The 23,283-nt window shown below is 35.9% G+C and overlaps 1 protein-coding gene across 3 annotated transcripts; it reads left to right on the top strand.

Annotated features, from left to right (window-relative positions):
- The first annotated feature begins 9 nt into the window (after positions 1–9).
- LOC122005704 lies at positions 10–22,627 on the top strand. 3 transcript variants are annotated; one of them, XM_042560832.1, is made up of 8 exons: positions 10–220; positions 468–520; positions 20,907–20,971; positions 21,075–21,169; positions 21,346–21,454; positions 21,642–21,655; positions 22,124–22,225; positions 22,313–22,627. In XM_042560832.1, the coding sequence occupies exons 1-8, from the start codon at positions 146–148 to the stop codon at positions 22,460–22,462; spliced, it is 663 nt and encodes a 220-aa protein (XP_042416766.1). In that variant the 5' UTR covers positions 10–145; the 3' UTR covers positions 22,463–22,627. The 3 variants fall into 3 exon arrangements, with proteins under 3 accessions (XP_042416766.1, XP_042416767.1, XP_042416768.1); XM_042560833.1 differs by having other exon boundaries at positions 22,124–22,241; XM_042560834.1 differs by having other exon boundaries at positions 22,124–22,241; positions 22,294–22,456.
- Positions 22,628–23,283: the final 656 nt, after the last annotated feature.

Below are 23,283 nucleotides of genomic sequence, written 5' to 3'. Positions count from 1 at the left end.
CTGCTTGTCGATTTAGCGCATGCGCGCACCGCTTCTTTTTGATAACAGTAGATAAGAGAAGCAAAGAAGGAGCGTTCATTTTTCTGTAGGGAAATTAGGGCTCTATTATATTATATTGTTTTATTTTTGAGAAAGTTTAGGAGGAATGATGGCGTTAATGACTACCATCGCAGTCGGTCCTAAGCTCCCGCTTCAGATAACTCAGTCCCTGTTTCATCAAGTATGCGTTTTTTTCTTTGTTGGATATGAAAAAAAAGATTGTGCTTTTACGGAAGGATATGAACCCCAAGTGCATCTTGTTTCCTGTTTTGTTGAACTTAGTGATAAATTTGAATGAGAGGTCAAATGGTTGATTTTTTAAGTCAGATTACCCTTGTTATTTGCTGGCTGTCTGTTAGAATGCATGTAGTGTGGATTGTGTTAATTGCTGCATTTGATGTTGATCCTAAACTTGATCGATTGTGCAGGTAAGTAGAACTTTTGAGAGTGTTGCGGTGTGTAATGCGTGGGAAAGTCAAAGGTAAACCACCATTTTTTTTTCCTGTTAATGTTTTCAAGATTTCATTTTGTTCCCTTTTTGTGGTGTTGGGAGAAATGAAAGAGCTGGGTTCACATCTTGAGTTGAACCATTGCTGTTTTAATCTTCATTGGACTAACTATCTGTTCTTGGACACATGAATGGATGTGATAAAGAATTAAAGATATCTCAGATTTCAATGTTTAGAGGGTTAGTGAGTTCCACGATTATATGTTAGTGGGTGTTAATGGTCCTATTATGGAGTTAGTGCTTAGTGGATGAGAAGTTAGTGGGTTAATATTTGTATTATGTAGTTAGTGGTTAGTGCATATTTCATGATTAGGGGTTAGTGTGTTAGTGGTCATGTTCCATATGACTTTAAATTATGAATTAGCCTTTAATGAAAGAGGAGCAAGAATTTATCTCCCATGCCTTCTCTAGATTCTCGGCTTCCTCCTATTGTTGTTGTGATTGTACAAAACTTTGTAACAGTGGTGTCAAAGTGGAAGTGTGGTGGGCTTATAACCCATAGGTTCATGGTTCGAGGAGAGTTAAAGTAAAACTGATGCCTTCCAAAAGTTTAAACAACCACCATTCCATGCTTCGATACTCACTATGACCATTGGAGCATGCTCAAGAACTTCTCAAGGTCCAAAAAAAAATTAGACAGTTATGGTTTCTAATGTAGCAAAAGACAGAGCATAAAAGACTAAATTAAGGATCTAATAACATGGACGAAAAGACAATAACTTCAAGTATTTCATTCGACATTTAAAATGCTTCGAATGAAGGAGAAGTCTAATCGGTGTCGGCTGTGAAAGTCTCTACACGTCAAAGATGACTGAATCAGGCGGGTGATGGATTTACAAATTGGTCAAAGTAGTGCAGATACTTGGTAGATGAGAAGTTCAACTGGTTGTTGATATGACAAGGAAGTTTAGCCAAAGTTTAACTCTTGTTAAACTGATTGTTATGTTTAGAGCATTAATTTAAGAGAGGGATTGCTTAGTCATAATTTAGTGGGTTAGTGGGTTTAATGATTAACTATTAGTGGATGTTAATGTTGTTGGGATATGCCCGATGCGGGTGCGTGTTAGAACACGTTTCGTAAACATGCGCAGCGGAAAATAAAACAATAATAATTCCTAATTATTACATCACACACACTACACGCATACAAGGATACAACATGCCAAACATAATCGCATAATTAAAATTTTATGGGAAGTAAATTTATGCTAGGTATACCTTACAGATGACCTGTAACGAAAAGGATATCAACCGTAGTGACGTTGTCGAACCTCGCCTCTATTCGTATCCACGTCGTGCTCCTTAAGACAACTCCTTGAGTACAAGCCTCTCCTTCGGAAGTTACTAGCCACGAGCGAAGAAGAGAAATTAAGAGGAAGAAAAAGAGAAGCACACAAGGGAGAGTTCTCTCCCTTCCGGTGGTCAAGACAACAAGAAGAAGGATTTCTCTTTGTTGTGGGTGGCGGTAAAGAGAGGGGAGAGGGAGAGGAGGATTGGGTTTCCAAAAGCCAATCAAACAAATAATGAAACTTGTATCTAATTCTCTCATAATTATATCTATATATAATCCTCTTTAATGAGTTGGATTAGAAAGCCCAAATCCAACCCATTATCCTTTAACCAAAAATTAGCCTATTAACCCCTTGCTTTGGTTTACAACTAAACTAAGTTGGCTCATGACTAATTCATGATTAAACTAAATATGGTTCAACTCTACCATAAGAGATGTAATCCATCCGCGCTTCCATTATGACAAATATTTCCAAATTTGTCTTATTTATGGTCCAACCAAATATTTATTTCTTGATCTAAAAATCCTATTCTTTAACTTGTTTTACGTCTTTTAGAGACTCGTTAGTGCGTGTGACCCAATAGGTTCCCGGTTTATCTTGGTTGTCCATAATTAACTACTTAATTATAGAACAATCATGAGTGACACTTAGGGGGCGTTTGGTTCTTTCCTAGGAATAGGAATCGGAATGAGAATCATTGTATTGTGGAATGGGAATGGGTATGAGCATGGATATCACTCTTAAAAGTAATATTTGGTTAGTTGCATATTTTCTATCGGAATAAATCAAAATTTTCTTTTTTTACCCTTAAAGAAAAATAAGAGAAAAAATTAGATGTGAGAGAAAGATGAATGTGAGAAAAAAAATGATGAAAGAGAATGATGAGAGAGAAAATATGATGAGAGAGAAAGTGTGATGAGAAAGAATGAAGAGAGAGAAAGTGTGATGTGAAAGAATGAAAAGAGAGAAAGTGTGATGAGAGAAAATGAGAAAAAAGAGTGTGATAGGAGAGAGCATGATGAGAAAAGATGAGAGAGAAAATATGATGTGAGAGAAAGTATGATGGGAGAGGATGAAGAGAGAGGATGAAGAGAGAGAAAATGTAAAGAGAAAAAATGAGGATAGAGAGTGTGATGAGAGATATTGAGGAGAGAGAAAGTATGATGAGAGATAAAGTATGATGAGAGAGAAAGTATGATGAAAAAAAGAGAACATTGAGTGTGATGGGAGAGATTGAGGAGAGAGAAAGTATGATGAGGGAGAAAGTATGATGAGAGAGAAAGTGTGTTGAGGAAAAAAAAGGAGGGAGTGTGACAAGAGAGATTGAGGAGAGATAAAGTGTGATGAGAGTGAAAGTGTAATAAAAAAAAATAAAAAAGGAGTGTGATGGGAGAGATTGAGGAGAGAGAAAGTATGATGAGAAAAAAGAAGGAAGAGAGTGCGATGGAAGAGATTGAGGAGAGAGAAAGTATGATGAGGGAGAAAGTGTAATGAGAAAAAAGGAAAGAGAGTGTGATAGGAGAGAGAAAGTGTGTGATAAAATGATGAGAGAGAAAATATGATGAGAGAGAAAATATGATGAGAGAGAACAAGGAGAGAGAAGTGATATGAAAGAAAAAATGAATAAATATATTTTGATATTTGATATTAAGGGAGAAAATTTTAGTTTTAGGTCAAGGGTATTTTTGGAATAAGAGAATATTTTGATTGATGAAAATAGGGTAATGGCTCATTGAAGGGGAGATACATGAGAATGAGTTATTTCCCAATTTCAAGGATTCATTCCCTTATTTGCATTCCTATTCCTATAATCCAAACATTAACAATGGCAATCAATGATTCCCATTCCCATTCCCCACTCCTATTCCCCTAAACCAAACGCCCCCTTAGTAGTACATCATGATCCCAAATTAGCCAAAAAATCATGGTTGATCTTAGAATTAATTCTAAACCCTTCAACAGTTACAGTGAGTCATGCCTTGCTCCTTTCACTTGTCTTATATCCACTTGGTTCATGACATCGTCTATGTGTCTGTCCCTACTAGACTGACTATGTCACCCTAACCCAAGTAATACTTCCTCGTTTTATGGATTCAAATTACTTATACATGTGTCTAAGAGTCTCGCACTGTTAACATGCGATGCTTTGGCCAAAGACTTTGAGTAATAATCCTAACGAATGACCATAAGGTATACATCTCCTCACAAGAAGCGGTGAATCCTCTGTGGGCTATCTAAACATTTTTAGGCATTTCGACTTATATCCAATCATCCCGGGTCAACACCTTAATGAGGTGCTTGCTTAAGATGTCAAAGTATAAGTCTACCAAGATGACTTGTATACCTTAAGTCGAACGAAAGTGGCACTCGAGCTGTAGTAAGAGCTTCATAGACATATCTATATATATAGATAACCATATGAAGTCTTACAATGAATCACTCCAATGAACTAGTTACCATAACTAGCATCCACGTTTTACTCTCGACATCCTAATGTCTCAAGCCAGTGAGAAAATAATTGCTTGGCGAACCAAGGAGTATAACCCGTGCTAGTTTTACAGAATTGATGATGTCCGAATGCATCAATTCGACGACTAGAGAAATTCCAATATGTTCATAATTGCACATGTAGAGATAATTACTAGTTGTGATCCAATCATAATTTCTCTCATGCTATGAATTGTATTACGGACATTCAGTAAATGAGTTTAAAACAATCAAACATATAATATGTACTCAAATAGTAATCTATATTTAGTAAAAACCGTAAGGCGGATTACCTTATAACATCTCTCAAAATCTAACAAATGTTTGTATTATAAAGTTAGTGGGTTAATAATTTATTATGGAGTTAGTTGTTAGTGGATGAGAAATTAGTGGTTTAATATTCTTATTATGGAGTTAGTGGTTAGTGCATATTTCATGATTAGGAGTTAGTGTGTTAGTGCTTATGTTTCATATGACTTTTAGTTATGAATTGGCCTTTAATGAAAGTGCAATAAGAATTTATCTCCCAAGTCTTCTTTATATTCTCGGCTTCCTCCTATTGATGTTGTGTGATTGTAGAAAAGTTTGTACAATTTTTATTAAAAGCGATATCAAAGTGGAAGCATGGAGGGCCTATAACCCACAGGTCCAAGGTTCGAAGAGAGTCAAAGTAAAATTGATGGCTTCCAAAAGTTTTGTACAACCACCTATCCCACGTTTTGATACTCACTATGACCATTGGAGCATGCTAAAGAGCTTCTTAAGGTCCAAAGAATATTAGACAATTATGGTTTCTAGAGTAACAAAACTAGCCGAAGATGTTGTATTGATAGATGTGCAAAAGACAAAGTATAAGAGACTAAAGTTAAGGATCTTACAACATGGGCTAAAAGGCAGTAACTTAAAGCACTTCATTCGACATTTGAAATACTTCAAATGAAATCAGGAGAAGTCTAAATGAAATCAGGAGAAGTCTAATCGGTGTTGATAGTGAAAGTCCTTATAGGTCAAGGATAACTAGATCAAGCGGGTGATGGATGTCCAAATGGGTCAAGGTAGACCGAACACTCGGTAGATGAGAAGCTCAATAGGTAGTTGACATGACGATGAATTAGTCTTTAAAGAAAGTGGAGCATGATTTATCTCCCTTGTCTTCTCTATATTCTCAACTTTCTCCTATTGTTATTGTGTGATTGTACAAAACTTTGTACAATTTTTATTAACAATGGTATTAAAGTGGAAGCGTGGTGGGCCAATAACCCATAACTCCAAGGTTAGAGGAGTGTCAAAGTGAAATTGATGGCTTCCAAAAGTTTTGTACAACCACCCATCCTATGCTTCGATACTCACTAGACTATTAGAGCATGCTCATGGGGAACTTTTAAAAGGCTAAAGAATATTGAACGGTTATGGTTTCTAAAGTAGCAGAACTAGCAGAAGATGTTTTGTTGACAGATGCACAAAAGATAAAGGATAAGAGACTGAAATTAAAGGATCTTACAACATGGGCTACAAACTGGCAACTTCAAGCACTTCATTTGGCAATAGAAATGCTTCAAATGAAATGAGAAGTCCAATCAGAATTGGCAGTGAAAGTCCTTACAAATCAAGATTGATTGGATATGAGATAAGTGACAAATTTTCAAATGGATAAAGGTAGATCGGACACTTGGCAGATGATAATTCCAACAAGTAATTACCACAATGAGGACATTTAACCAAAGTTTAACTCTTTTTAAATAGATTATTATGTTTGTAACTTCAGTTTAATATGAAAGGATTGTTGAGTAATGAGTTAGTAGGCTCCATAATTAAGTGTCAGTGAGTGTCAATGTTTGTATTACGGAGTTAGTGGTTAGTGGATGAGAAGTTAGTTGGTTAATGTTTATATTATAGAGTTAGTGGTTAGTGCATGTTTCATAATTAGGAGTTAATATATTAGTGGTTATATTCCATATAACTTCTAGTTATATATTATCCTATTTATAGGTTGTTGTTCATCAATGAAAGTGGAGTGAGAATTTATCTTCCCTGCCTTCTCTATATTTTCAACTTCCTCCTATTGTTATTGTATGATTGTACAAAACTTTGTACATATTTTTATTAACAATGATATCCAAGTGGAAGTGTGGTGGGACCAAAACCCACAAACCCAAGGTTTGAGAGTCAGTGAAACTGAAGACTTTCAAAAGTTTTGTACAACAAGTCATCCCACACTTCGATAGTCACTATGACCATTGGTGCATGCTCATCAAAAACTTGTTAAGGTCCAGATAATATGATTATGGTTTCTAGAGTAGCAAAACTAGCAAAGGATGTTGCATTGACAGATATGCAAAAGACAGAGAATGAGAGGTTGAAATGTGGAGAAGTCAAGTGGGTGTTGGCAAGAAAGTCCAAGTGGGTCAAGATAGATCGACACTGAATAGCTGAGAAGTTCAACAAGTAGTTGACATGATGAGGAAGTTAACTTTTATCAAACTGATTGTTATATTTGGAACATCAGTTTAAGGGAGGGATTGTTGAGTCATGATTTAGTGAGTTAATGGTTTCCATGATTAACTGTTAGTGGATGTTAATGTTTGTATTATGGGGTTAGTGAAACTAGCAAAGGATGAGAAGTTCAACAAGTAGTTGACATGATGAGGAAGTTAACTTTTATCAAACTGATTGTTATATTTGGAACAATGGGTTAGTAGATGAGAAGTCAATGGGTTAATATTCGTATTATGGAGTTAGTGAGTCAATGGTTGTATTATAGAATTAGTGGTTAGTGGATGAGAAGTCAATGGATTAATATTCGTATTATGGAGTTAGTAGTTAGTGTATATTTCATGACTAGGAGTTAGTGTGTTAGTGGTTATGTTTCATATAACTTTAAGTTATGAATTAGTCTTCAAAGAAAGTGGAGCATGAATTTATCTCTACGTCTTCTCTAGATTCTCGACTTTCTCCTACTGTTATTGTGTGATTGTACAAAACTTTGTACAATTTTTATTAATAGTGATATCAAAGTGGAAGCGTGGTGGGCCTATAACCCATAGGTCCAAGGTTCAAGGAGTATCAGAGTGAAACTGATGACTTCCAAAAGTTTGTACAACCACTTATCCCATTCTTCAATGCTCACTATGCCTATTAGTGCATGCTTATAGAGAACTTCTTAAAGTCTAAAGAATGTTGGACAATTATGATTTCTAAAGTAGCAGAATTGGTAGAAGATGTTGTGTTGATAATCGCACAAAAGACAGAGCATAAGAGACTGAAATTAAAGGATCTTACACCATAGGCTAAATGCAACAACTTCAAGCACTTCATTGGGTGTTTGAAATGCATCAAATGAAATAAGAGAAATCCAATTAGTATTGGCAGTGAAAGTCCTTACAAATCAAGATTGGATTGATTTAATGTCAGGCAGGTGTCCAAGTGGATTAAGATAGACTAGACACTAGGCAAATGAGTAGTCCAACAGGTAATTACCACAACAACAAAATTTAACCAAAGTTTAACTCTTATTAAACTGATTATTATGTTTGGAACTTTAATGTAAGATGGGAGGAATGTCGAGTCATGAGTTAGTGGGTTCCTTAGCTAAGTGTTAGTGGGTGATAATGTTTGTATTATAGAGTTAGTGGGTGAATGGTAGTGTTACGAAGTTAGTGGTTAGTGGATGAGAAGTTAGTCGGTTAATGTTTGTATTATGGAGTTAGTGGTTAGTGCATATTTCACAGTTAGGAGTTAATGTGTTAGTGGTTATGTTTCATATAACTTTGAGTTATATATTAGCCTATTTTAGGTTGTTTGATCATCAATGAAAGCTGTGCAAGAATTTATCTCCCTAACCTTCTCTATATTTTCATCTTTCTACTATTGTTATTGTATGATTGTACAAAACTTTGTTCATTTTTTTTATTAATAATGATATCAGAGTGGAAGCATGGTGGACCCATAACCCATAAGCCTAGGGTTTAAGGAGAGTAAAATTGAAACGGATGACTTCCAAAAGTTTTGTACAACAAGTCCTCCCATGCTTTAATAGTCACTATGACCATTGGTGCATGCTCATCTAAAACTTCTTAAGGTCTAAAGAATATCGAATGATTATGGTTTTTAGAGTAGCAACACGAGCAAAAGATGTTGCATTGATAGATGTGCAAAAGACGGAGGAAGATAGAGGAGAAGTCTAGTAGGTGTTGGCAAGAAAGTCCTTAGTTGTCAATGTTGACTAAATATTAAGCAAGTGATAGATGTCTAAGAGGGTAAAGATTGATCGGACACTTAGTAGATGAGAAGTTGAATAGGTATTTGATACGATGAGGAAGTTTAGCCAAACTTTAACTTTTATTAAATTGATTATTATGTTTGGAACATCAATTTAAGGGAGGGATTGTTGAGTCATGATTAGTGAGTTAGCGGGTTCCATCATTAACTTTAAGTGGATGTTAATGTTTGTTTTATGGAGTTAGTGGGTTAATAGTTGTATTATGTGTAGGATCAAAAATCACTAGGGGGATACCACTCGTGGCTTTTTTATATTTTTTGTAAATCAATCAAGAAAACACAGCGAAAAGAAAGAATTAAGGGGGTGTTTGGTTGATGGGTTTGGGAATGAGGGAATGGAATGATAGTAAAAGATAGTGTTTGGATTGTGGGTTGGGAATGACATTTTGGGAATGATTACTAGATTTATGGGAATCAATCAAACTCATATAACTTGATGGGTTTCATTTTCATTCCTATTCCCATTCCACCCTACTATCAAACCCATACTCATAGTCATTTCCATCATTTAACCAAACACCCCCTAAGAGAAGAACACAAAAGGCAACACTAACACGTTTTTTTTACTTGGTTTGAAGTCTATGACGACTCCTATTCTAAGGTCCACGATTGTTGATCGCTTTCGTTGGACAATTCACTAAGGATTCGAATAAGGTTACAAAATTGAACTACAAGAACTATAAAGTAAAGTTACTGACAACAAAGAGAATTAGAACTTGATTGTCAGTTATTGGAGCAGTGTTTGAGCGTCGTTGAGAGCTTTTTGGAGCAGCGCACAAGAACAGAAGTCGTAGAAAATTGCTATTTGATGCTAATTAAGACCCTTTATATAGCACTATTTTGAGCCCCTGGACCACTCTAGGTGCTTGGAGTGCTGACGTGGCTCCATCTCGGCAAAAGCTTATCTTTAAAATTTTATCCAACTCCAGGTACCCGGACCTGTCCAGGCTCCTGGAGTGCTGACGTGTGCCGACCAATCAGTGAGTGTCACCTCAGCTAGTCACCTGCTTGGCTCTCCCCTTTCCCGGGCGCTTGGACCAACTGCGGGTGCCTAGACATCCCGGTGCTTGGACTGTGTCCGGGCTCCTGGACCCCCTTTTTTTGGCCTTTGATTTCCTAAAACATAAGGTTAGCACAACAAGAAAAACAATATACTTGAATTTGATAGTCTTGGGACTGTCTAGTTCTTACTTTCAAATTTCTGTGAAACCCTAAGTTGAACCGACGTCTACGGTTCCCTTTACTTGGAACGCGTCATCACCTACTCCTCCTTTCAGGAGAGTTTACTTGATGCCAAACCGGTCCTCCAGACTATTTGAATTTTTACTCAGTATCCGAGACTTTAGAACTTTCTATTGGACGTCTTATTCCCGACCTGTCCAGTCTTCTGCCTAGTGTCCGCGACCTCCACGACTTTCACCTATTGTCCTTGACCAATAGGATTTTTCGCTCGATGTCCTTGACCTGCTAAAACTTCTTCCTGGTCCCTTGGACCAGGACTTCCTTGCCTAACCGTAACTAGGCTTTCCACCTGCCTAGTTATTCATTAAGACTTTTACCTTTCCTAAACTCACTTAGGACTTTCTTACACACTCAGTCAAACTTATTAGAACCATAATAATCCTTAATTTTGAACTTTTTGTCATTATCAAAACTTGGGTTTGATCATCTAGTGCTTCCTCCACCAACAATCTCTCCCTTTTTTATTATGGCAACATAATACAAGTAATAATTTTCAACTGCCTTTGTTTTCAAAGTTAAAATTTCTAAGTATAGAAACATAACTTAGAAAAGGTTCATGCTTTCAAAGTTAAAATTCCCTAAATTTTTTTTTTAATTTTAAACTCCTCCTGAAAAATAACACTTATTTTCTTTTTGAAAAATTTTAGCTTTAGAAAACTAGCAACTTAACTTTTAATTTTTTTCTCCCCTTTTGAGATATATCAAAACTAATTTGCAAAAGAAATGTAAAGAACTCCCCCTCAATTAATGCCTTAGTTGAAAACAACTAAAAATTTTGATGATACAAGTGCTTAAATAATTGTTTTATTTAACAAGGAAAAAATTGCAAAAATAAAAAATTAGGTAAAGTTAATAGCATGAGTATAACTCTAGAGTCCAAGCATAAATGTAATTTGGAAAAATTAATTAGGTTTTGAAAAATTGATTTGGTTAAAAATTAATTAATTTAAGTTTTGAAAATTAATTTAAAGTTTTAAAAATTAATTTAAAGTTTTAAAAATTAATTTAAATTTTGAAAATTAATTAAAGTTTTGAAAATTAATTTAAGTTTTAAAAATTAATTTAAATTTTGAAAATTAATTAAAGTTTTGAAAATTAATTAAAGTTTTGAAAATTAATTTAAGTTTTAAAAATTAATTAAAATTTTAAAAATTAATTTAAATTTTGAAAATTTAAGTTTAAATAGATTAATAGGGTTGATTTGAATTAATTAAGATTAAATTAAATTTAATTAGGTTAAGATGAATTAATTAAAATTACATTAATTAAGTTGAATTAATTAGATTGAATAAGTTGAATATATTAATTATGTTGGTTGTGTTGGTTTAAACAAATTAAATTAAGCCTTAACATCTCACCTATTCTAGATTTTTAAATAAGGGAACCTTATAGGTTTTCTTAAAATCTAAGAATTGATTTACATTTGAGTTAGACTTAGGTTTAACAGTTAATCGGTTAAATATCTATTTTGATAATCAACTTCCAAGTTATGGCGAGGCACAAGACATTTTTGGGGCATTCTTGGGTATCGAAGCAACAACCACGTCTAGACAAAACCTTTTAAGGAAATTGAATATTTAACTTTCTTTTTGAAAATCCTTACTAGTCAAGTGTCGATCAAACCTAAGTTCTTATCTAACCATCCTAATCTATGCAGATATAAGGAAAGCAGTAAATCAAGCAATTAAGTAAATCTATCTAACAATAAAGATGATCTTTCTATTGGCTCTTTTGGATCATAGCCTCGATAAAGTCTATCAAGATAATGGATTTGATCCCCAATATTGATTAAGTCTAACTTGATTAATCAAGTTAGACTTAAGGACCATACTTGGACTAGATTTTTATTAGTTCAATTTACTAAAAATAAGTACGATCTGAATCCATGTTTAACTTTATATCCGAGTCCGGATCGGTTGTGTATAATTCTTTGGTTTCTAAGAATCAGATTAAGGTTCTTAGAATACAAAGTGAATTGTTCCAATGTGTCCTTAAGTTCTTTGACTTGAGTTTTTAAATTGGAATTTTCTTCCTCAAGTTGTTGGACTTGAATTGAAGTTCCAATTTAAGCTGGCTCGTTTAAAGGAATTGGGTTAGCCTCCTCCTTAAGGGCTTTGACCTCCTTTTAGAGTGACTTGACTTGGATATTGGACTTGACTAATTTTCTAGATAAGTAAGAAATTAAATTGTGCAATCTTACTAATGACGGACTTACAATGGAGTTAGAATCGTCTGAACCGAATACGAACCCGTGCCTTCTCTCAAACTCGACTTTGGATTCAGCTCCGGATTCGATCTCGGACTTGGTTTTAACTACTTGTGCTTGTACTTGTACTGGTAATGCCAGAAAACCTGCTTGTTCTTCCTCGTCTGATTCGTTAGAAGAATCAGACCACATTGCTTTCATAGTTTTTCTTCTTCTTTGCTTCTTGTCCACATTTTGGCTTGTAGTGCCTCTTCTGGTTGCACCCATAACATGTGACTTCTGACTTGGCCTTCGTGCTCGAATTTGGACTCACCTTCGTGCTTGAATTTGGACTCAATTGCTTCGTCTTTGTTTCGATCACCTTCTTGATCTCTCGTTTGGTGAACCCCTTCTTCTTTTTGTACAATTTTTGAACCAGGTTCACGAGCTCGGCAGTGATTTTATCATTGTCTTTTGAATCTGATTCACCTTCGGATTCGGGTTCAGTTCGGTACTTGTTCTTTGATTCCTTTGTTTTGCTTGTACCTACAACTAAAGCAATAGCTTTTTCGACCGAAAGTGTATTAGTCTCTTCATGTAATTTGAATTTAGAAAACATTTCATCTAGTTTAATATTTGAAAGATTCTTGGATACTTTGTAGGCATCTACCATCGATGCCCATAAATTTTTCCTCATAAAAGCGTTTGATGTGTACTTTATAATGTCGCGGTTCTCCACCTTTTGTCTGATCGCGTTGAGACCGTTGAGTAGACTTGGATCCAAACGTGTAATTGGCTCGCTGATTCACCATCCTGCATTTTAATATTATATAATTTATTTAAAATTAAGTTGCGTTTACTTACCTTTGTATCAGAGGTCCCCTCGTGTAATTCGATTAGTTTTTTCCATAGGTCCTTTGCACTTGTGAATGGACCGACTCAGTTCAACTCCTCTTTAGTTATGCCGCATTTGGAGAGTCTGAGTTGTCTTGGCGTCAGCTTCGATCTTTTTCCTTGTTGGTATGCCCCACTTATCGCAAGGGATGAGTACTCAGTCTTTGGTGGGAAATGTGAATCCGGTTTGAATGATGATCTACATCTCCACTTGCGTCTTGAGATGGTACTCCATCTGGCCTTGCAGTATCCAAAATCCTCATTGGAGAAGAGGGGCAAGCGTGTGGTTACTGTCAATGTTTCAGATTTCAACTCGTGCCAAGATTTCAATCTTGAACAGGAACGATATGGTTCGGTACCGTATCATGCCGTGCTGATATAGTTTCGATATTTTTTAAATAAAAAATATATTAATTAAAAATTAAAATATTTAACATAAATATTTAAAAAATAAACAATATAAAAAATAATCTTTAAAAAGAAAAAGATATGAAAATAGATAAATAAATAAATAAAAATTTTATTATAATTTTTAAATTAAAATAAATAAAATATAAAATTAATTAGATAGTTTTATTAATGTTTAATAAAGTCTCTTTAGATTATCTCCATCATAGTTAGGAGTTAATTAAAATAATTAACTTAAGTTTAATTAAAAAAAATTTGAAATCCGACACCACTCGCAAGCCCGCACGACTTTGGCGCCGTCGCGGGGTTGCATGACCAGCCATGGCCACGGGGATTACTTGACTCCTCGGCGCGACCGTGTTGGCCGTGCGACCCCTCTATAGCGACCGCAAGGTCACACGATACCTCCGCGACGGTAGCGGAAGGGTTATGCAACCCCTCTGCTACTGTTACAGGGTCGAGCGACCCCTCTGTTGTGACCACGGGGTCCCGCAACACGTCGCACCTATCGCGGGTCTGGTGCTTGGTCGTGCCGGTGCCGATCGCTGAGCGGAAAGAGATGTTTCGCCCGTTTCGATCGTCTCAGCACGACACTTTAAACCATGGGTACTGTAGTCTTCTTGATGGTCCATTTGAAATCTTCAACACAAAGAAACGAGGAAAACTTGTTCCAAGACTTGGTATTGGATTAGTAGTGCGGTATGAAAAGTAATGAACTTGAGTGGTGTTGCACCAACTTCAAGAAACGTAACACTTGATTTAAAAAGTTTTTGATCGGAAGGATGATAGCACCGATTCTGATTGACTCCAAAAAAACTCAAAAAATACTCAGAGACAAACTTGCTCGAATGATGATTGTACCGATTCAGAGCGGCCCCACTCTGATACCAATTATAGGATCGAAAAGCGCTAGAGGGGGAGGGTGAATAGCGCTCTGGCTTTTTCACGTCTTTCGTAAATTAATCAAGAAAACGCAACGAAAAGAAAGAATTAAGAGAAGAATACAAGAGACAACACTAATACGTTATTTTTTACTTGATTCGAAGTCTGTGATGACTCCTGCTCCAAGGCCCGCGATCGTTGATCGCTTTTGTTGGGAAATTCACTAAAGATTCGAAAAAGGTTAAAGAATTGAAGTACAAGAACTATAAAGTAAAGTTACCAACAACAAAAAGAATTAGAGTAACTTGATCGCCAGTTGTCGGAGCAGCGTTCGAGTGTCGTTGAGAGCTTTTCAGAGCAGCGCACAAGAACGGAAGTCCTAGAAAATTGTTATTCGATGCTGCTGGTTGAGGCCCTTTATATAGCACTATTTCGAGAGCCCGGACCACCCCGGGCGCCCTGGAGTGCTAACGTGGCTGCAACTTGGCGAAAGCTTATCTCTGAAATTTTATCCAACTCCAGGCGCTCAGATCGGTCCGGGCGCCTGGAGTGCTGATGTGTGCCGGCCAATCAGTCAGCGCCACCTCAATTAGTCACTTGCTTAGCTCTCCCTTTTCCTGGGCGCTTGGACCAACTGCGGGCGCCTGGACGCCCGAGCGCCTGGACCCCTTTTTTCATCATTTGATTTCTTGAAACACAAGGTTAGCACAACAAGCAAAACAATATATTTGAATTTGACAGTCTCGGGACTATCCGGTCCTGACTTTCGAATTTCAGTGAAACCCTAGGTCAAACCAACGTCTACTATTCCCTCTACATGGAACGCGTCCTCACATGCTCCTTGAGAGTTTACCTGATGCCAAACTGGTCCTCTAGACCGTTTGGACTTTTCCTCAACATCCAAGACTTTGAGACTTTCTGCTGGACGTTCGATCCCCGGCCTGTCTAGTCTTCTGCTTGATGTCTGCGACCTCCAGGACTTTCACCTATTGTCCTCGACCAGTAGAATTTTTCGCTCGATATCCTCGACTTGCTAAGACTTCTGCTAGTCAATACTTCCTTACCTAGTCGTAACTAGGGCTTTCCACTTGTCTAGTATTCACTAGGACTTTTACCTTGCCTAAATATACTTAGGACTTTCCTGCACACTCAGTCAGACTTAGTAGAACTTCAATAATCCTTAACTTTGAATCGCTATTATTAAAATTTAAGTTCGATCATTTGGTGTTTTTTGCGCCAACATTACGAAGTTAGTGGTTAGTGGATGAGAAGTCAATGGGTTAATATTTATATTATGGATTTAGGCGGTTAGTGGGTGAGAAGTCAATGGGTTAATATTTGTATTATGAAGTTAGTGGTTAGTGTGTATCTCATGATTAGGAGTTAGTGTGATAGTGGTTATGCTTTATATGACTTTCCGTTATTAATTAGTCTTCAAAGAAAGTGGAGCATGAATTTATCTCCTATGCCTTCTTTGTATTCTCGGCTTTCTCCTATTGTTTGTGTGATTGTACAGAACTTTGTACAGTTTAATTAATAGTGGTATCAAAGTGAAAGCATGATGAATCTATAATTTTTATGCAACCACCCATCCCATGCTTCAATTCACAGTATAAGCATTAGAGCATGCTCATGGAGAACTTCTTAAAGTCCAAAGAATATAGGACAATTATGGTTTATAGAGTACAGAACTAGCAAAAGATGTTGTGTTGACATATGCACAAAAGACAAAGCATAAGAAGTTGAAATTAAAAGATCTTACAACATGGGTACAAGGCAGTAAATTCAATTGTGTTGACAGATGCACAAAAAACAAAGCATAAAAAGTTGAAATTAAAAGATCTTACAACATGGCTACAAGGCAGTAAATTCAATTGTGTTGACAGATGCACAAAAAACAAAGCATAAAAAGTGGAAATTAAAAGATCTTACAACATGGCTACAAGGTAGCAAATTCAAGCACTTCATTCGGTGTTTGAAATGCTTCAAATGAAATCGAGAGAAATCCAATTGTTATTGGCAGTGAAAGTCCTTATGGATCAAGATTGATCATCGGATGTTAGGCTAGTGACAGATGCCCTAGTTGATCAAGGTAGACCATATACTTGGCAGATGAGAAGTCCAATAGTTAGTTGATACAACAAGTTTACTAATGTTTAACTCTTATTAGATTGATTATTATGTTTGGAACATCAATTTAAGAAGGGATGATTGTCGAGTCTTGAGTTAGTGGGTTCCATTATTAAGTGTCAATGGGTGTTAATGCTTGTATTATGGAGTTAGTGGGCGAATGGTTGTACTATGGAGTTAGTGATTAGTGGATGAGAAGTTAGTTGGTTTCTGTTTGTATTATGGAGTTAGTGGTTAGTGCATATTTCATAATTAGGAGTTAATGTGTTAGTAGTTATGTTTCATGTAAGAATTTATCTCCCCTGCCTTTTCTATATTGTCAACTTCCTCCTATCGTTATTGGGTGATTATACAAAACTTTGTACATTTTTTTTTATTAACAATGATATTAGAGTGGAAGTGTGGCCCGCCCATAACCTACAAGTCCAAGATTCGAGGAGTCAAAGTGAAACTAATGACTTTTAAAAGTCTTATACAAGTCATCCCACACTTTGATAGTCACTATGACCATTGGTGCATACTCATTAAAAACTTCTTAAGCTCTAAAGAATACCAAATGATTATGGTTTCTAGAGTTGCAAAACTTGCAGAAGATGTTGCTTTAGCATATGTGCAAAAGATGAAGCATAAGAGGCAGCTTCAAGCACTTTGTTTGAAGTTTGAAATGCTTCAAATGAAATCGTGAGAAGTCTAATTCGTGTTGGCAGTGAAAGTCCTTATAGGTAAAAGTTGACCAAATGTTGAGCACATCATGGATGCCCAAGTGGGTCAAGGTAGACCAAACACTTAGTAAATGAGAAGTTCAAAAGATAGTTGGCACGACGAGAAAGTTTAGCGAAAGTTTTAACTCTTGTTAAATTGATGATTATGTCTAGAATATCAATTTAAGGATGGAATTGTTGAGTCATGAGTTAGAGGGTTAGTGGGCTCCATGATTAAGTGTTAGAGGATGTTTGTATTATAGAGTTAATGTCTTAATGGTTCTATTATGGAGTTAGTGAATAGTGGATGAGAAGTTAGTGGATTAATGTTTGTATTTTGGAGTTAGTGGTTAGTGTATATTTTATGATTAGGAGTTAGTGTAATAGTGACTATGTTTCATACGACTTTCAGTTATGTATATTAGCCTATGATGGGTTGGTTGCTCATCAATGAAAGTGGAGGAAGAATTTATCTCCCTTGTTCCCCTCCCTTTTTGATATTGTTGGTTTCCTCCTATTGTTAATTATGTGATTGTACAAAACTTGGTACATTTTTTTTGTTAATAGTGGTATCAAAACGGAAGTGTGCTGGCCCATAACCCACATGTCTAAGGTTCACGGAGATTCAAAGTGATACTGATGACCAAGGAGTGAAATACCGTGTCGTGCCGCCTAGCATGCACAGTATTTACCATTCGGCGAACCGAAATAGGCACCCATTGCGTGAAGATTTTGCCATCACGCATGCACGATAGAAGGAATCGGATTCGATTCCTCTATCGACAGAAGGAATCGAATCGATTCCTTCCGTCATGATCAATCGATCATGCCACAGACGATAGGAGGAATCAAATCGATTCCTCCTGTCACCGTGATCGTTTGTATAAAGGAGAGAAGGGGAGGCAGGCGCCGATGGATCAGCGACGAGCGACTGAGAAGCAAGTAGCGGCGAGCGACTATGAGGCGAGGCGAATAGCTGCGAGCAGCAGTGAGGCGGTGGTGAGTAGCTCCGGACAAATATTATTTTCCTTGTTCGCAAATGACCATGACCGGTACACGAGCACACAAACAGCTCGCAAGCGTCGGCGGAGGCATCACGAGGCGGGGCTCCTCCCACGACATTGGAAGCGTCCGGGGCACCTCCCTCGGGGCTGGAAGCCTCCCCGACGCCTTCTAGCCCGCCGGAAGCTTTTAGAGGCCTTCCGGGCGCTACTGGAAGCCTCCGCGATGTGGCTTGTCGAAAGCCCTAAAACTCGAGCAATATTTTTTTCCTGATATAGTAATTTAGTTAATTTCTATTAAAAAATTATAACAATTCGGATTTATATTTTCATATTTTATATTATTTTAAATTTCATTTAAAAATTTTAAAATATTCTAATAAATTATATTTATATATTTTTTATTTTTATTATTCTATTTTTTACTATTTAAAATATATATTATTTAAATTAAAAATGAATTAAATGAATAAATATTTAATTTATATAATTATTATATATTAAATTCTAATAATAAATACATTTTTGATGTTATAAAATGATGATCATTACTTGGAAATGTGTATTATTGTATTTTTCTTAATTTTTTATAATGCATAGGTAATGACACCAAAACAATAATCTCATGATCCAACTTGGAGACATGCACGTCAATTAGAAAATCGATTCTATTGGCAATGTTTACATTGTGATATGATTAGACGCGGTGATGGAGTCACACGCCTAAAACAATATCCGGATGTTTTTAATTGTCCAAAAGTTTTTCAAGAAGTTTGTCGTGCAATGAAAGAGGAACTTGATGGCAAAAAAGCATTAAAGTATAAACAACAATAACAACGTGAACTTGTTGATAGCCAAAGTTCTAAAAAACCAATCTATGATGAATTTGAAGGTTGTGATGAAGTTCCAAATGACGAAGACTTTTTAGCATCTCTCAGTGCATCTCGAACTCAATATGACTATGAGCAAAATATACAGCATAAAAGTGGCTCTGGTGTCAATGGAAGTGGCTCAACTACTACAACAACATTAGGAAGGAGTGCAAGTGTTCATATTCCTTCAACATAAGGTGGTATTAGTCGTTTTTTCCTTCTATGGAATGAAGATGTGCAATTGATATTGCCGATATTGATCCACTAGGATTCCCAGACCAAGCTAGTAAGCAGACTAGGATTGATGATGCATATTAAAAGAGAAGAAGAAATCAATCGGTAAAAGTATTGTTAAATTTTTTCATTTCAATCATATTCCCCCTAATGCAACAAACAACACATACTACCGTAGTATGGTGTCCAACATCCAAAAATCTTGTCCTGGTTTTCAACCTCCAACTGCATATGAAATTACCGGTCCATATTTAGATGAACAAGTGGAGGAGATAAAGACTTAGATCCTATCATGCAAGAAGAAATAAAGTTTATATGGGGTTATGTTGATATGTGATGGCTGGACAGGACCTACACGGATGAGCATTATCAACTTACTATACTGCAATAGAAAGGTGATATTTCATAAATCTATTGATGTAACTACAGACTATCATGATGCACCCTACATATATCATTTAATGGATAGTGTAGTTCAAGAGATATGTGCAGAACATATAGTATAGGTGATTACAGATAATGACGCCAACTTTAAGAGGGCTAGAGAGTTATTGGAGCAAAAGTTTTAAATATTATTTTGGACATCATGCGCAGCACACTGTATCGATTTGATTATGGCAGATATCGATAAGCTCGATAGAGTGAAGGAGGTAGTGAAAAAAGGTCAATCTTTAACAAAATTCCTCTATAATCATCAATGAGTTCATGGATTAATGAGGAAAGTTATTGATAGAGAGATTCTACGACCAGGAGCGACTAGATTTGCCACTCACTTTCTCCTGTTAAAACCGTTGAATCAGAAAAAAGTCGGATTGAAAACCATGTTCTCTTCTGAGGATTGGGAAGTCTCTCAATATTCTAACACGACGAAGGTAAGGAGGTGCAAAAAATTATTATAATTGTCAGATTTTGGGACTATATCGCAGATATAGTAGTAGAAGCATTGTACGTTGTTCTAGGTAAATCAAACACTTAGGAGATAAGAAGTCTATAAGGTAGGTGACACGAAAAAGTTTAGCCAAAGTTTAACTCTTATTAAACTAATTATTATGTTTGAAACATTAGTTTAAGGGAGGGATTGTTGAGTCACGAGTTAGTGGGTTCCATGATTAAGTGTTAGTGGATGTTAATGTTTGTATTATGGAGTTAGTCGGTTAAATGGTATTAATATGGAGTTAGTGGTTAGTGGATTAATGTTTGTAATATGTAGTTATTAACATGATTTTCATCCTAGATTCTCATTTCACTTTAGACAATTTGGCTTCCATTACCTCATCATCCTTGACTATCAATCAATTATCAAGGTCAAATAAGCTCAATGTACAAGTTGTTCCGCATATTATTTTGGCCCTAGCTGTAACATGCTACTCAATAATCTAGCTATTGCAACTTAAGATAATTCAGAATTAGTTGAGAATTTGAGACTGTCCTTTGTTTGGATATGTGAATGTTTTCTAGCCTAGGCAAATTAAGTTTCTAGTGCATTATATGCCAAACAATCTTTCAGTTTTATATATCCTCTGCTTCATGTGTATGATAAGTGTTTCTCTGTCTTTGACTTTGATATGTCATTATAACTTTCGTTTCTTTACTAGGATTTACATGTTATCAATAAAATGAGTGGCACGTCTGCTTGTAGTATATTGTACAGTGTGTGGTGTATGGACATCTAATTTTTTTGCTAGATTCATTTCTTTCGATATAATTGTTGCTTCTTTCAAGTTCTTACAACTAACTAATACATTATTTTTAGACTTTTGTTTCCATATGGTAGAGACTCCAGGAATTGGCCATGGTCTGTACATGCAGTTGGTCCAGGTGAATTCCCAATTCCATTAAGTCTAAATTTGATCTTTCTTGGTATCTTAGTTGCTTAACCTATCAAATCAAAGTCTAAAAATATTTTTTTTGGTGATTTTAGGTTTAGAAGCATCGATATCCAATACTTCAAAGAATGACTTGAGATTGGATGATATTAAAATAGTTGTCCAGTCACGGGACAATGATAAGATTAATGTGAGCTCACGACTTGGATGTATTCAGTTTGTGGATAGTGGCACTCTCACAACCTTTTGCATGATCTATGCGTTATGCACAAAATCTGCTGGAAACAAGATTGACTTGTTATCTGTTTGTAAAATCATATGTTGATTGCTTGCTTTCTGACAGATTATTAGTTTTTTATGTATCAGCTAAGAGTGGATCTAACAGGAGAGGAAACGCAGAAAGCGTTTGATGCTGTATTGACAAACTTGGCTGGTACTGCACCTCCAGTCCCAGGATTTCGGAGAAAGAAAGGAGGTTTGTTTACACAAACTCGAAGCTATTGGCAGTAATCTTTGAAAGTATATTTTTGTGTTATTTTTTTTTTCGAAATATGCTTGGCTGGCTGTTCCCTACCTTAATTCACTAGCTTTCCTGCTTCCTCACTCGAGCTGTGATTAAAAATATCTATGTTTTCTTTGGCATGTTTGGTGGATGATTCAAGGAAAGACATCCAATGTAAGTTTTTCCTATAGCTGCTTCTACTGTTTTTAAATATCCATTTTTAATTTAACAAGTGTCATTTTAATTTTTAATTTTGCTAGACTTTTTGGAAAAAACTATGATTGTGCCCCTATTAGAGAAGACCTACATCAGAGACATAAAATTATAATGTTTGCTCTAAGCACAAAACATAGGTTTCTAACTTCTTAGTCTTATGATTATGTAGATCGATCTTAGAATTTGGAATCATAAGAAGTGGAATTTGGATTGAAGGTTCAGTTTAAGCTAAATATGGTACTTGCTTGTGTCTTGGTAATTGTTCTTATTCTAGTTCCAAAGTTTGAAGGAATCTGAAGAGCAATGACACAATAGTCATTCTGTGACTGCTGCTTTTTCTTAATCATCTACTTCGATCTAAACTTGTTTATACAGTTAGTGTTCTAAATAATATCTTATGACATCTGCTAGTTGAATTTGGACTAGGTGCCAAAGAGCTTCCTGTTACAGATGCTTGGGCGAGACCGAGTAACTAAATTCTGCATACAAGAAGTTGTTAGTATAACCATCGGAGATTATGTGAAGAAGGCATGTCATTTTTTAGGTACTCTTTACCTTTAACTTGTGACACATTTCATTGCTGAAATTGTCAAAAGCTTTTATGACCCAAATTAGGAGAACCTGAAGGTGAAAAGTCAGTTCAAAACAATCCAAACCTCCGAAGAGCTTGAAGCAGCTTTTGCTCCTGGTAACGACTTCAATTTTGATGCTGTTGTGGATATTGATATTTCTGATGTTGAAATGGCCACCTCAGTCTCTTCCTAGTTAAGTTGTGCGTAAAGGATTTAGTGTAGCATTGTGTGTTGGAATGAAAATTGTTTGTTTGATGTTTATTACTATCTTCTATGTTTTAAAGTACAATTTTCATAGAAGTCCCGATGGACTTTTTCATACAGAAACTTATATTTATTCCTAACCCTTCGAACGTCATGTTCTTCAAGTGCAAGTATTTGATGAATACATAATGTAGATATGATTGTATTTGTGTTGGATACAAATTTGAGTGTTTGATTCTAGAGAGATCAAATGTGAAATTCTAATGTGAGAAGAAGGGGGGAGTGAATAGGGATGATAATTTTATCTGAATTTGATGGGTAATTTGACATTCGATCCGAATAGAAGATGATATGAAGGAAATTTTTATATCTAATTATAGTAAATGAGTGTTCGGGCATGGATATTTCGGATATGGGTATGGAGACGGATGTGGTAAAATCCTACCTATATATATATAAGTCTTATATTTTTTATTGGGAAAGAAAAAATTTTATCTTGCTTATCGTCTTAGAAAAAAAAATATTTGGTTTGTCTCTTTATTTGGTCATCAACACATATCTCATTTTCTTTTCCACGAGAAATGTTCACCCAATCGAAGAAGCGTGAGACGAGAAAGAGCAGACAAGTACATTAAATTATTGTTTTTAAGAAATACGAGAATGGTAGGTAGTAATAGGATGATGGGTAGGATATGGATACTCGAACCTCCAATGGGTATGAGATGAGTATGAGTATAGATATAATAAATAAGGATGAGTACGGAGGATATAAAATCCTACCTATATCCTACCCATTGCCATCTCTAGGAG

Source organism: Zingiber officinale, chromosome 7B, assembly GCF_018446385.1.
Source record: "Zingiber officinale cultivar Zhangliang chromosome 7B, Zo_v1.1, whole genome shotgun sequence".
Classification (NCBI taxonomy): domain Eukaryota; kingdom Viridiplantae; phylum Streptophyta; class Magnoliopsida; order Zingiberales; family Zingiberaceae; genus Zingiber; species Zingiber officinale.
This window is presented reverse-complemented; position numbering and strand designations above follow the sequence as displayed.

Excerpts from the sequence above, each read along its gene's own strand:
- LOC122005704 (XM_042560832.1), top strand. The coding sequence starts at position 146 with ATGATGGCGTTAATGACTACCATCGCAGTCGGTCCTAAGCTCCCGCTT. Across the intron at positions 521-20,906 it reads AATGCGTGGGAAAGTCAAAG|ACTTTTGTTTCCATATGGTA; the intron begins GTAAACCACCAT and ends CATTATTTTTAG. Across the intron at positions 21,170-21,345 it reads GGGACAATGATAAGATTAAT|CTAAGAGTGGATCTAACAGG; the intron begins GTGAGCTCACGA and ends TTTATGTATCAG.